We start from the raw sequence: 15,324 nt of genomic DNA on the forward strand, positions 1-15,324 counted from the left end.
ATGCTGCACTACTGTACACCCAAAGTGTGCTTTAATGGAGGACAGCAGATGGCTTGTTGCTAACAATTTTTTGTGCATGCTGTCATTATGCTGAATGAGATGCAGACAGGCTGCTAATACATCTTGTGTCTCTCCAGTTCAGTGGCAGAACAGCTGAAGAGAGGAGAGACTGTGCAGGCTGAAGCCTTTGATACAGTCACAATTTATTTCAGTGACATTGTTGGCTTCACAGCGCTGTCAGCAGAGAGCACCCCAATGCAGGTAATTCCACAAAAAATATAATAATCGTAAAAATGTCTATGTCAATACTGATCAACAGGAAAATGATTACCGTAGAAATTGTTCTGTCCTCTCCACCTTAATGAGTTTGTGAGCGTGACTCATGTTTTGTTTCTTGGTGTTCCAGGTCGTCACTCTGTTAAATGACCTCTACACATGCTTCGATGCCATCATAGACAACTTTGATGTTTACAAGGTAAAGCCGTAACCGGATGTCACTGCATGTGCAATTTTTGATCCATAAAATATAGCTTTCACAAACTATTGTTTGCTCACAGACATTTAATGGAGCAGAAAATGAAAAGTGCATGGTGATGTCCCATTCTGAGGGTTTTAAACTTCTGTGGCTAGCAATATAACATCTTCCCAACTAAAGTAGAGATGCTGCAGTCTCAGCACTTCTTTGTTCAGGGAGACACCATTACTAGTTCTGCGTGATGAATCTGCAACTTGGCAAGGCTAAAGTCCTTCAACCTACTCAAATTTATATACATACTGTATATTAGATGGTCCACTGTCTGATAGACATGAGTGGCTGTTTTAACATGAAACTGGCTATGAGGTACATTCACAGCCTTTTATGTTTTTCACATTTTGTTGAATTATAATTGCAGAACCTTAAATGTATTAAGATAGGATTTTTTTTATCATTGATCAATACACAAAAAACTACTGATTCTTACAAACGAAAAACAATAATATGAACATATACCTTCCATTACATCTATCCCAGTAGCAATAGATGCAACACAAACACTATTTCTGGATGGAGGGCACTGTTCCATTACAGGACAGACTCTTCTTGCTTAGATTAACTAATTAACTGAATATACTGTACAAGTCATTAGGATGTGGAAGTAACAGGGATCCAGGGAGAATGTGCAAGCTTCATACAGACAGAGGCCAGACTGAGAATTGTACACCAGCCCTTGTGATTATCAATAAGCAGCAGCAGCCACTATACTAGGCTCACAATGAGACAATAACTTTTATTTTATGTAGCACCATTTTGTTTTGAACACTAGCTACCTTCTAGGCTTCATTAATTAAATTATTTTAAATAACAGGTTCCACAGAGTGATGTGGTAGATGGTGTTGCTGCATGGACCTGGTGCCTTGTGCCCAGTTATTATGTGTGTGAAGTTTTCTTGTGTTTATGTGGATTTTTCTCATAATTGTACTTCTTCCTACATCTCCAAAGATCAGCAGGTTAGGTTAATTGGTAATTCAAATAATGGCCCCATGTTAGGTGTGACTGAGTGCACCCTGGAGTTGCTTCGATAGGCACCCAATAGGCTTGAACCCCCCGACCCTGAACTGGGTTAGGCAGGCTTGATAATGTTATCTTCTGTTACTTATTAAAAGTATTCACCACCCTTATACAGTGTGTGAAATAACCTACAGTAATCAAAGGGTCCCTTTAGTGCTCCATTGTCTACTAGGAAATATTCAATACTTTAGCAATGTTAGCATATGCATATCTTAGGTTCACAAATTACATAATACATCAAAAAAATTCTACCTTGCAGTTCTGGCCAGCATCATGCAAAACAGACAGTTTTCATGAGACATGCAGAATGCCATATGTACAACACTACATACAGTCACAACTTATTTCAGCAACATTGTTGGCTTCACTGCATTGTCAGAGGAATGCACTCCAATGCAGGTAATGACTAAAAACATAAAATCTGTGTACTTCATCTTAAGGATTAAGGTAATTGTGTGCTGTAAATCAGTTTGCCACTCTGCCTCAGACCACTGCTGCAGCTCTAGTTAATTTAGAGCATGGAAGGCAGAAGCAAGTCTTTGTGAAGTTAAAGCAGTGCTCACCTTCAACATCAACATGGTCAGTATCAGCCATCCTCATCACTTTCTTCCTTCCATTGTCACACTCTTTGACATTACTGAGACCAAATCTAGCACGAAAGGCTACCTGGGGCTCCTATTTATTAATTTTACAGTATCTGAAAGTTTCTGCCATCTTTCTTAAAACTTCTGGACAGTGGTCAAAAGATGCATTACATTTCATTCCCCCCCCCCCCCCCCCCCCCAGATGGGCAGCTGCCACCAAAACATCTAGCTCCACCCAGCCTGCTGCCACTCAGTCATATAGCGCAGGTCAGCCAATAAAATACTCACGGACCACTATCTCCCCATCCTGCCTGTGATGACCTGACTGTCAGCTACTATAACACTTTTTTGTGAGATACCTAATAATTAACACTGAGTGATTTATGACACCATAACTTTTTCTTCTTCTTCCATAGCTATTCCCATTATTATATGGGTCACAATTTTTTGACTGGACCATAAAATGCTTTCAGGTGGTCCAAATGGTTAATTGTGGTGTCTAAGACTAAGATCTTTGGCAGAAGTACTCTTGTAAATAATTAGAATTATTCTATCTGGGATCTTCTTTTTCTTTCTTTCTTTCTTTCTTTCTTTCTTTCTTTCTTTCTTTCTTTCTTTCTTTCTTTCTTTCTTTCTTTCTTTCTTTCTTTCTTTCTTTCTTTCTTTCTTTCTTTCTTTCTTTCTTTCTTTCCACTTGACTGACCAACCTTCTTCATTGCACAGTACTGTACCTTCTACCCAGTCAGACCATTTTCCTTCAAATCTCCTTTTAATTTATCCACCCACCTCCACTTCGGCCACCCTCACTTTCTCTTCCCCTGCACTTTCATTGTCATCACCCTTTTGCCAACATAGACTCAGGTCCTATAATGTGCATTCTGGTTGACCATAGAGACCATCATATGCTGTGGTCTGTTGGTGGGAGGAACCAAAATTAAACTTGCTGCATGCAGAAAAGATGGTAATGAAAAAACTGTCATGACTAATGCTGCATATTCTCTTCATGATCATTGTCCTTTGGCACCATTATCCACAACCTCATTTCCATCATATTGTGTTAACAGCTGCCCCCAGGACTTTATTTTGCTTATGGTCTTTAGACTGTATGATGTCTCCTCCCATTGTGCTTGTCTTCACCAGAGCCATTTATAACCAATACATTGATACAATTTCTATACTTTTCTGAGGCTAGGGATCTGCACTGGCAATCAGAAGGTTGCCGGTTCGAATCCCGTAAATGCCAAAAGGGACTCTGCTCTGTTGGGCCCTTAAGCAGGGCCCTTAACCTGCAATTGCTGAGCGATTTGAGTAGTGAGAAAAGCGCTATATAAATGCAAAGAATTATTACAATTTCTATACGATCAATATACAATATATGTAAACTGGATATTTTGCGTATGTAGCTCTGGGTTTAACACTCATATGTGAGTCTGTAGTTTGTTTTTGCTATTGCTACTGATCTATCTATCTATCTATCTATCTATCTATCTATCTATCTATCTATCTATCTATCTATCTATCTATCTATCTATCTATCTATCTATCTATCTATCTATCTATCTATCTATCTATCTATCTATCTATCTATCTATCTATCTATCTATCTACATTCTTTGGAAATGTTGAGAGACTCTGTGTGTATAAGTATCATTAGAACGCCTACCGTGTCTGCCAATTCAAATTAGTTTTTTTTTGTCAAACGTTTGATGCTATTAATTGCCAACTGTTGTTAACTGATAAATTATTTCAGGTGGAGACCATTGGTGATGCCTACATGGTAGTCTCAGGATTACCTGTTCGCAACGGGAAGCTCCATGGGCGAGAGATTGCACGCATGTCATTGGCCCTTCTTGAAGCTGTGCGGTCCTTCAAGATTAGACATCGTCCAGATCAGCAGCTCAAACTAAGGATTGGAATTCATAGTGGTAAAACATTTGGGGTTAAATTTATCTTAAAAATCAGATTAAGAAGAAACTCAAATACAAGGAAAGAATGAGTTGTATATATATTAGGCAGATCCAGCTATCTGGGTTCATTAATCTGTGTGTTACATCCCCTCCCTTTCCTTGTGTGTTTTAATTCTATGTGGAACTGACCTACCGTATATTACTCTTTTTCTGTGGTCAGCATGACGGCCAGTCTTGTTTGGTTTATTGCATATATTGGCATTTTACAGAGCATATAAATATTGCTACCAGGTGCATTGTGTTATCACAGCTAAATAATAAATGCTTTCTTCTCCAAGAAGAACCCATTCAGCAATCAAATCATATTTGCAAATGGCTTATGGCTAGCACAAAAAACAGATATAATTAGACAGGCACTGCAAAGAACTCTTAATTTATCACAGTAGACTGATTCTGGTCTGCAATAAACAAAAATGCCGTTGTTATGGTGGAGTCATAACTCACTTTAACCTGGCAGCTCAGAGAAAGCAGTTACAAAATCATCCTAAAATGGCATTCATTAGGAAGAGCAGGCCCTAATAAAATGAAATGAAGTCTTTGGCTGTCTTCCTCCCAAGTGTTTGTATCAGATTGACTTCTGATTAGTATTTCCACCCAAGATTAGGCTGCTGCCCAATTGCAGTTCTCTCTGAACTGATTGCTGTTTTCCTAACCCTGTTGTAGTTTCTGTAGCTCAGGGCACGTATGGCTTTTTGATAAGCGAGTTACTGACTCATGCAGATGACTGCAGGTTTTGATTGTAATCTGCCAAAAAGGATACATTTTAGTTTTACAGTAACTGGGCTTTATCGTTAGCCCAATTTCTTCTTTTCAGGTTCTGAACTTGTTTGTTAAATTTATAATTAGCAAAAAATATGAATTTGCCGTCACATATTATAAGAGATATGAGAAATATAATGTACATATTAAGTGTAAAACTGCACGTGAACACCATTCCAAATATTGGCTACAATACTCTGCAGTATGAATTTATAGAACTGAAACCATACCCTAGCCTTCCATATCATTTTGTTATACTACATTACTAAAAAAAAAATAGCTCAGGCAGAAAGTGCATTTGCCAATTGCCTTTTGTTAGTAGTAATTCATCATCAATCTAAAGTATATAGTTTGTTTATCATTTTCACTAAAAATACTTATTTTGTGCCAGTTGAACAGTTTATCAACAGCTCCTCACTTTTCTCAAATCTTAACCATATTGTGAACAGAATAAATTGGGAAGGTGTGACACTACAAATCACCACTAGTGCACAAAAACTGCTTTGTATCAATGATGAAACTGGTTTGATTCAATGGCTTTTTATTCTGCCCTCTACTCAAATTTAAATTTGAGTAAATTTGCATACAGTGTTGTGGAGAAAACCTCTTCAGAAAGAAACACATAGATTATCTGGATGAGCAGTCAGAATAGACTTTATTGCAGAGCATGTAAAACTATTGTAGAGCAAATTAAACCTTTCTCAGTTCAATGAAGTGAGCTCCTTGCTCTGGGTGAGCCTCATATTTATTACAATTCTCTCAAAATATCCCTGCCTTTTTTATTATCAACTTTACATGTTTTTTCTCATAAAATTCACCTGGTCCTATGGACATTCTAGCAACTATTAACTTGCCCCATACACTTTCTCATAGCAATCTCTTTCCCAGTAGACCTTCTCATAATAATTGTCCTTCCCAGTTCACACATTCTCATGACAATCACTTTGGCTTGAAGGACATATCTGCCACCTGGAGATGAGCATCAATCAATTTCCCCTCCCTTCATTCTCACGTTCCTAATCCTGGGCTGTTAAAGATTGATGGCCTTTTGGTTAATTAGTTCTCACCATCAAGTTGGAGTCAGGAGGACCCACACATGAAAACTGGACTGCTCAACTAATAACTGCTTAAGGGTAAAATCATGGGCACCTGTGCTGGTAAGCAGCAGCAAGCAACTGCTCACTATCTCTGACTTGCCAGCACAGAGGGGCGAGCTGCTGGGAGTGGAAGCAGGCAGCCTTGAGCATACTGGTTAAACGTTGATTACAAAACTATAGCAAAACAAGAGATTAATAAAATATTCTATGCATGAATTAGAGCATGTAAAATTGTTAAACATCAGTTGGATTAATTAAACAAGAATTAATTTTTGAGAAAATATGTTGATAAAATAATAATTCTTTCTACAGGTCCAGTTTGTGCAGGAGTAGTTGGTCTGAAGATGCCACGATATTGTCTGTTTGGAGACACAGTAAACACTGCCTCTCGCATGGAATCCAATGGAGAAGGTAACAACATCATTGCTTATAACTACTGACAAAGTATCATCAGTTTCTAGTTCAGTGTAAGAATATAGAACTTTAAAGAACCTTGTCTGAGATATGAGAGAGCTGCAGTAGGGCAGCAGTTGTGGACTGTGCAAAAGCATCCCAGTATTGCCAGTGTGAATGAAGAGAATTTAGAGTTTCCATCATTTAAAGTAACATGCCATGTTTTTCGAATACAATGGAGTTATACCAACGGGAGAGTGGCGAGATGTTGCATGTTGAATAGCACATGCAGGTAAGAATCATTGCACTCTGTACACATGACAATCATAACCCTGTAAACAGTCGTCCAAAAGGAGTAACACATACAAAGAGCAAACCAAATAATGCGTCACTAGAGCTCAAACGATTCTACGCAATTTTAAAGATGCTTTGCACCCAATTAATAAAAGATCTACACAGAAGCTTATTTATAGCACACAAATATGTATACTTTAAAATAAGCAAGGAGTGAAATTGAATAAGAGTTGGGGTATCATGTTAATACTATTTATTGCAGAGGCAGTGGTTGTGGGTAATAGTATGCTCTCCACATTTGAAGTTACAGTCAGCTAATATTGCAGTTATATTTGCAAGATAATCACGTACTTTAAGCTTTTTAGTGCATTGTAACATACGTATATATAGCATTTAATTTTAATACTAATAGTGTTGTAACTATAATTCATCCATTCTTCCATTCTCACAATGTTTTAAATCTTTGAAGGTTATTTTTGAAGGAAATTCTTTTTTCCAGTGTCTTGAAGTTTTTTAATATAAAAACGTAACCCATTTGATTAAGACACTTGTTGAATCTGACTTTATTTTATGGAGTACCTTTTACAGGACACACCATTCTAAGATGCTTTGTAAAGAACAAGGTGGTTGTGCAACATTCTCCATACTCTCTGATCACACTAACTGGCTGCTTATCTACTCTCAATGATGAACCTTTATGAACAACAAAACCAAAATCAGTGCTCAAGCATCACAGTATATGGTATAAATATCTGTTAAGTGCAGGAAATACAAAATAGAAGAGTATTGTCAACTAAACCTGAAAGGTGTTTCTATTGATAATTTCATAATTTCTCCTTTCCTTAAAATGATTAACAGTTTTAAAAAGTGTTTCCCAAACCATTCATTTGAAACATTTTTCTGATAAAGTGTCAAAAAGTACCATTCATGACAAAAGCTTTGTACCTAGTAAATGTAAAATGACAACATACTGAAAATGGTTGAAACCATAAAAAAATGCCTCAAAATAAATTTAACAACCAGTTCTGCAATGTCTGTCTGAAATTTTATTTTTTAATGGTTGCCTCAGGTAAAAATCATGTGTAATAAAATAAGAGTTCTGTCAGGTAAATCAGTATTTTAAATAAAGAAAAGTTGCGATCCCTAATACAAATTGCTCCACCTGCGGGACATCTTTTATATCAGCAAGCTTGAGAGAGCCTGCCATGTGAACACCTCAGTTCTCAGTGACAAGACTGAGACATACACCAATCAGCCACAACATTAAAGCTAATATTGTGTAGGCCTCCCTCGTGCCACCAAAACAGCTCTGATGTATCGAGGCATGGACTTCATAAGATGTCTGAAGGTGTCCTGTGGTATCTGGCACTAATATGTTAGCAACAGGCCTTTTATTTCCTGTATGTTGCAAGGTAGGACCTCCATAGACTTTTTTTTCCAGCACATCCCATAGATGCTCAATTTGACTGAGATCTGGTGAAATTGAAGGCCAAGTCAACATCTTGAACTCTTTTTCATGCTCCTAATACCATTCCTGAACAAGCAGGGTATATTATCCTGCTGAAAGAGGCCACAGCTTTCATGGAATATCATTGTCATAAAGGGATGTTCATGGTCTGCAACAATTTTTAGGTGCATGGTACATATCAAGGTAATGTCCACATGAATGCAAAACCCAAGGTTTCTCAGCAAAACATTGCCTAGAGAATCACATTGCCCCCACTGGCATGCTTTCTTCCCAAAATTGCATCCTACTGCCATCTCATCCCCAGGTAAATGATGCACATGTACCTGGCCATCCACGTGATCTTAAATAAAACGTGATTCATCACACCAGACCACCTTCTTCTGTTGCAGGTTAACTGGTTGTCCTCCCTTGGACCCCACAAGAGCTACAGTTTTGGAGATTCTCTGACCCAGTTGCCTAACTATCACAATACTGCCCTTATCAAAGTTACTTATATCCTTACACATGCTTATTAGTCCTGCTTCTAACACATCACCTTCAAGAACTGACTGTTCACTTGCTGCCTAATATATCCCACCCCTTGACAGGTGCCATTGTAACAAGATTATTAATGTTATTCACTTCACTTCTCAATTTTTTAATGTTATGGCTGACCAGTGTATAACATCTTTTCTCATAATACAATTCTATAATCACATAAAATCTCATCAGAACTTCACCTGTTAACATTCTTTATGCCCAACTGTTTTTGTCATGTGTGACATGAGTATTAGGGGGCTTCCCTGTATTGACTGGGAGTCCCAAAGCATCAAGTCTCAAAAAACACTTCCTAAAATGCATGCTAGAGGGGGGATATACTGCCAAACCTAGACTAAACAATCAAACATAGAAACTTTATAAAAATAAACAGGTTTTATTTCCAAAAAAGATGCTCTGAAATACAGTATTATGAAGCTGCTAAGGGCACAATTTCAAAATGGAGTTGCCTAAAACACAAGAGAATCCAAGCAAAGTCCCAAATCACAAATCCAGAGGATGGTCAAAAAAAATCCAGAAATTTTCAAAAGCACAGCAAAACACAAGAAATCCTCCCAGTAACACCAGGAACTATGGGAGATCCTCCAGATTTATAAAAATTAAACAAATGGAACATAACCAAGATATAGTACATAAAGCACATACTACATAACATTAACATTAGCATCAAATAACAACTGAAAGGTGAAAAAATCTTAATATAAGAATATGAACACCAGGCAGGGAAGCAACCATGACTGAAATATAACATTTACAGTGCTTGAGGATATTATATTGCCAATAATGTCACTTGAGCCCTAACCTACATACATGGTTTACATCCCACTAGATTGTGCTGTGTTCTCCATCTAAGGACTGGTCCAATGTATGATGTAGTCAAACGTCATTTTTTCAGGGCTGGTGTGTGTGTGTGTGCGTGTTATACTCCTGAAAGAAAAAAAGATTTACATACCTAATAACCTTTTTGAATATTCTCTTATCTCCAGGTCTCATCTGTCTAAGAGCATTCAATCCCCCAGATCAAACTATCAATCAATATGTCCAGTCATTTGCCAGCTAATTTTAGTTTACTTACCATTTTGATGTCATTAGCTTATTGAATGGGAAGAGGTCCCGAAATCATTTTAAATACTTCCCATCAGTCAGTTAAGACCAACAATGAATACTCTACTAAGAAATTTTTACCATACCCCTCAAGAGGCTGTGCATTTTTCTTAATGAGAGATATAATCTTTATGTGTGCTTCCTTTGACAGCTCTGAAAATCCATGTGTCAGCAGCTACCCGAGCCGTCCTGGAGGAATTTGGTTGTTTTGATCTGGAACTGAGAGGCGATATCGAGCTGAAAGGCAAAGGAAAGATGAGGACATACTGGCTACTAGGAGAGAGAAGCTGCAGCACGTGAGACTGGGAGTGCGCTGAAATACCCAGAAAGAAAGAAAGAAAGAAAGAAAGAAAGAAAGAAAGAAAGAAAGAAAGAAAGAAAGAAAGAAAGAAAGAAAGAAAGAAAGAAAGAAAGAAAGAAAGAAAGAAAGAAAGAAGGTCCTTTGTTTCAAGGGTAATCACAATCTAAGACTGACAAAGTCTTAGGTTAAAACCAGCACAAGGAATTCAACTCCCTCTTTGCTCCCCAGATCCTGTTATCTCAGTGGAGTGTGTGACTTTGTGTGTGTGAACATGTCAGTTTTAATGTAGCAAACAGCACCTCCTAATGGCCAAAGTGTGCTACCTGTCTTTCATGAACAGACTCATGACTTTCACCATGGAAGATAGTCTCACTGTGAAGGGATATTCGAGACTCAATAAATGAAAATGCATCCTCATCAGCATCTCTGGCCTAACTTTCAAAATTTGCAAAGTGGATCTATATATACTCAGTGTGTATGTGTTTATATTTTTCTTTTATATATATACTATATATAGAATTTTAACAGTTACAGATACTCTAGGATGTATAGCCATTTTTCAGCCATTCAGACAAAACAGAAGCAGTCTACTCTGAATTCCATTCATGTGTTCTCAGACAATGAGAAGAAAACTGTGAAGATTTTACTGAAAGCACCACACTCAAAAAAAGCATATAAAGGCCAAAAGGTAAAACAATGCTAATGATTATTTGGATGATTGTGCATAAGTGAGCTGGTCTCTGTTCTGTTTCCAGAGCTGTCTTCGAATGGACTCCTGCACCAAGACTGAAATATTTCTCTTTCTTTTCTCCTCTCTCACTCAGTTTATATTGATAAAACCATTTGATCTTCTAACAGAACAGACAAACGGCTCCTCACATTCGTCAATTTTTATGGGATAAGCTTTTCAGTTGAAACAGTGAGATTGTTTTCTTTTCAAATGCCACAAGACAATATCAGATTGAAAGATATTGTGCTAGATGAATGTTTCAGATGGGACAGGAGCAAAGATAATATCATTATTCTATTAAACAAAACAGTCCTAAAATTCCAGTGCCACCAAGATCACTAGACTCTTGGCACTACTAAGTCCATTGGATGGAAGAGGATTTATATTATCCACAACAGTAGGAGGATATGAGCAAAATTGAAGAAATGGTGCACAATCAGATTCATGAGTGTTTCAGAAAAATTGTGGGACCCCTTTCATTTTCAGAATCCTCCCTGCCTGGCCACTTGTGTATTCCAAGTATTCGGAGGCCAGCGATATGTGAAGGTCTCACTGATAATCCATGGCTGGCTCACACCACCGTGTAAACCACAATGGACCTGGTGGCATCATATATACATTTTTCAATCTTGGAATGTTCTCCGAGTGTCATAATAATAATGGAATTTTTTTCTGTTATACAAATGTTCTATTAATGACTGTTGAAAAGCAAAATGGAGGCTTAAAGATTTACATAGTACCCCCCCCCCCAAAATGATCTGTATTTATTACTATAACTATCCTATAGAATATACTTCTATTTTTTCAATGTTCTTGTTGAATTATGACTATGCCCTCTGTGTTAAATGAGAGGGTTGCAGAAAAAGGAAACATATTTTTAGTTTTGCTAGCTGAGGGCTTCTTGTTCACTGTGTTGTAGGATTGTTACAGTCCTTTTTTAACTCCTGTAACCTGAATAATTAACATTGTGTGCAGCACTTTCACCTTATGATTTCTTTGCACTGGGGGAGCCGATGATTGCCGTATTCAATCTGGCTGGGATAGCGTAACAAACATGCAATAACAAAAGGCAAACAGAAAATAGGGCTATTCAATTCATTTTTGACAACAAATTGGTTACATTTAGTGTGAAACAGTTTGTGTTCATTTTCAAAATGATTTTTAATGACAAATTAACCTGAAGATTGGTGAAGAGCATTTTTTAGTTTATTTCCCTTATAGACTTAAATCCACAAAAGTCACTTTTGTTTTAAAAACAATAGACATGTGCCAAACGTCAGGTGTCTTCTTTTCAGCGCTCTGTAGATTGTTTGCCATTTATAATAAAGAACCCCAGTGAATGAAGTCTTTACCGTCTCTAGAGAAATAACGCAGGGTGACAACGCACAGGACTGTATGTCAGTATGGCAGAGCAAAGTAGTGGGAAAACCGCCCACACTCTCAGGAAAGAAAGGCTCCATTGAGCTCTGGCCGCCAGCGCAGATCTGCTGCCCACATGAAGCAGAGACTGGCTGCATCTGCAGTCCAAGCGTGTACAGTCCTGTGGAGCTCACTGACCAGCGTCGTCCTCTGCCTTCGTGTCTGCAGTGTAGTAGCAACACCTCTTTTAATGTATGTAGAGTGCTTTCTTTTTTGCTACTGCTCCAGAAATGTTCTATAAGAATAATTCTTTTAAAAAAGTAAGAAAAAGAAATATAAATAAACAAATATTGTACCAATGCAAGCTTTTATTTTTGCCTGGTGTTTTCATTTCTTTTGTCAAGTCTCAGGACTGGATATGTTCAAGTAAGTGTGAGTGGAAGGCCAAGTGCTTTATCTTTTTTTCTGCAATAGGGAAAAAAGAAATTGTTCAAACATCGATACGCATTAATATCTGTGTGCATGTGTGTTGTGGTCGAGTGAAATATTGCAAGTTCCTCAGATAAATATTAGGACACCAACCCAGCCATCTATGTTTAATTCAGTCCAAAAAAAATCAACAATAATGTCCGCTATATGCATCAGTACAAGGAATAGCAAAAGTAAAATAAGAGACCCATCATGCTAAGTAAATGAATGTGATCTCTTAGACTACAAGGAGCTCCACCCTGCAGTGCAGTCTATTCCAAACTGAATGCCTCTTTCCGGCAGCTGCAGGCTGTATAGATGACCTCCCTGGGTGTCTTCTCTATGCTGCATTGGGAACAAAAGTTAGCACGAGTGCCCCCACTATGACCCAGGGTAGTATTACGTACCTCAAATGAGCCCTGACGGTGATCCACAGATGAGCGTGTGTGACAATGCGTTTGTTCATATGAAATGCGCAGAAAGACACAAGGATAGTTGGGGTCCCAAGTGAGAAACAACAGAGTATTGTAGAGGAATGATTTATGGAAAAGGTAGGTGGGAAATGTGCAAGGGTCAGCTGGTTGTCTTGCCTTTTGCATTGTCAAACAGATGCTCAGTCCTTTTCAAGGGCGGTGGGAATAGCAGTTGTCTATGGGGCGGACAGAGACAGTTTTTTTATCCTGTTATCAGACAACCAAACATGAAAAGTACCAACTAATATCTTAGGTTCTTTTCTATCATGATTTACAATTACAGCTATAGCAATGAGGGTGTGAGGTCTCCTAAAGGCATCACAAGCCAGGCCGGGACTTCCCATCCTATCTAGAGTTGGCCTCACCCCAGGCAGTCTGTCCTTCTGATATCTCATGAAGGATTAGGCCTACCAATAAGGAACTGACTTCCAAAGTTCCAAATACATTTTTGTAATGTACAAAAATCTATACAAACATGCCCTTCTAAGGAAAAGGAACTTTAAAATCTTTAGATAGAAAGAACAAGTCTCTTGGCAGAATCTGTATCAATGTTTTCAGAAAATCTAATAAAATAGCAAACAATGCAAAAATAGGAGGTACCTAAAACACAATCTTAGGTGAATAAGTTCTGATACATAATCCAGATATGAAAAATCAAGAACATAAGAAAAAAAATCCCAATAAACCAGAACATCTAATACTGATAAATACGCTTAATGAACTTCAAAAGATAAAGCTCAGGGTGGTTATTCAGTGATGACAACAGAGTAGTCCTGCCTTTTTTGGTTCCAGCCACAAAGTACAAGGAACATAGTAGACACAAATGATATAATTAAAGAAAACAGAATCAAAAAAAAATATTCACTCTATTATAAAAAAAATCTTGGAAGGCTTGGAAGGAGACGATAGCGTCACTTAAACATCCTGCAAGAGACACTTTAACGTCCCGTGAGACAAGGCAGTGAGACAAAAGGACAGCTGCTGTACAGGCTTTTAAATGACCGCCGTGCATTGCGCTAAGCAGAACACACAGCTTAGCAGCAGCAGCAGCAAGCCAGCAGATGAGCTGTCCTCATCTCCTTAGTGTGCGTTCAGCCCCCACCCCCCCCCCCCCCCCCCCCCCCCCGCCCTTCATAACGCGAGAAACAGAGATGCGAAGTGCATAGCGCGTAGTGCACCTTTTGGGCGAGCGAAGTGAGGATATGTGTCTGCCTTTGTGTTTATCTAGATGGTGTTTCTCTGTCATTCCAAACAATGGTGCATTACACACATTTTTAGTAATATTGCAGTTATCATTTAGATAGATCTATTTAGATAGAAGGTGCACAACACCATCATCATGAACATTAAAAATTCTTTTACAAACCCCAAACCAAGTGGCATATAACAAAGACATGTGCATTGCATGGTGCTGAGCTCTACATTGATTATTTAGATTTCGTCACATCTTGGACAGGTAACATGGAAAGTTTTACATAAAAGAGAACAAGAAACATAACCAATGGAACATGGAAACAAAAATTAACGACAAAAACATGAAAAACACCAGATAGTTTGGGTTATAACCCTGGCTGAACCTTAACAGTTTTCTCAATGTGAAATAGGAAGAAACATCAAAACCAGCTATGTACTTGTTATGTGCAACCTCTTATCTCACTGTTCATCTTATACACGGTGTATTCAACCCTAAGGACCACTAATGGCAAGCTCATTGCTGACTAGAACTGTCTTTACTTTTATTCCCATTTTACCACTAATAGAGGAATACACAAGAGTGTCCTCTCATGCCTTTAAAGAACCACATTTAGACAAGGAATGACAATATAAAGTTCCCAGAGGTACAAGATCAAATAAGACAGAGTCAAGGCTTTTAAGCTTTTACTTAGAAATTATATTTATTTTCACCAAATCCATTAACAGGAATATATAGTGAAACAAAGAATTGTAAAAACCTGGATCTGTATGTCTTCATTCAGTCCAAATAGAAGTAACAAGAGGGTGACGACCCTTCCATTCCCAGATGGCTTCTGCAGATAAATGTGTCCTCAACCAAAATGCAGGAAAGTATAGCAACAGAAAGAGAGTGAACTGTTTGGAATGCAAGTTTCAGTTTTAAAGACAGACAGAAAGAAAGAGAGGTGGGGGAAAGAGGGCTCCTCTGAAAAGAATCTTCTTTTTAAAAATAAAAAAAGAAAATAGCATCCACTTGTAATGATAGTTGATGCTGATCTGTGAACTTGA

The 15,324-nt window shown here is 38.0% G+C and overlaps 1 protein-coding gene across 1 annotated transcript in view; it reads left to right on the top strand.

The window, feature by feature from the left end:
- Positions 1 to 12,506, top strand: part of LOC114645534 (atrial natriuretic peptide receptor 1-like) — a 378,498-nt gene extending 365,992 nt beyond the window's left edge. Inside the window, 5 exon segments of the mRNA XM_051923089.1 lie at positions 138 to 261; positions 407 to 475; positions 3,884 to 4,058; positions 6,269 to 6,367; positions 9,904 to 12,506. Coding sequence (XP_051779049.1) covers positions 138 to 261; positions 407 to 475; positions 3,884 to 4,058; positions 6,269 to 6,367; positions 9,904 to 10,052 — 616 coding nt within the window. The 3' untranslated portion in view covers positions 10,053 to 12,506.
- The last annotated feature ends 2,818 nt before the right edge of the window (positions 12,507 to 15,324 follow it).

This window comes from Erpetoichthys calabaricus, chromosome 2, assembly GCF_900747795.2.
Source record: "Erpetoichthys calabaricus chromosome 2, fErpCal1.3, whole genome shotgun sequence".
Taxonomy (NCBI): domain Eukaryota; kingdom Metazoa; phylum Chordata; class Cladistia; order Polypteriformes; family Polypteridae; genus Erpetoichthys; species Erpetoichthys calabaricus.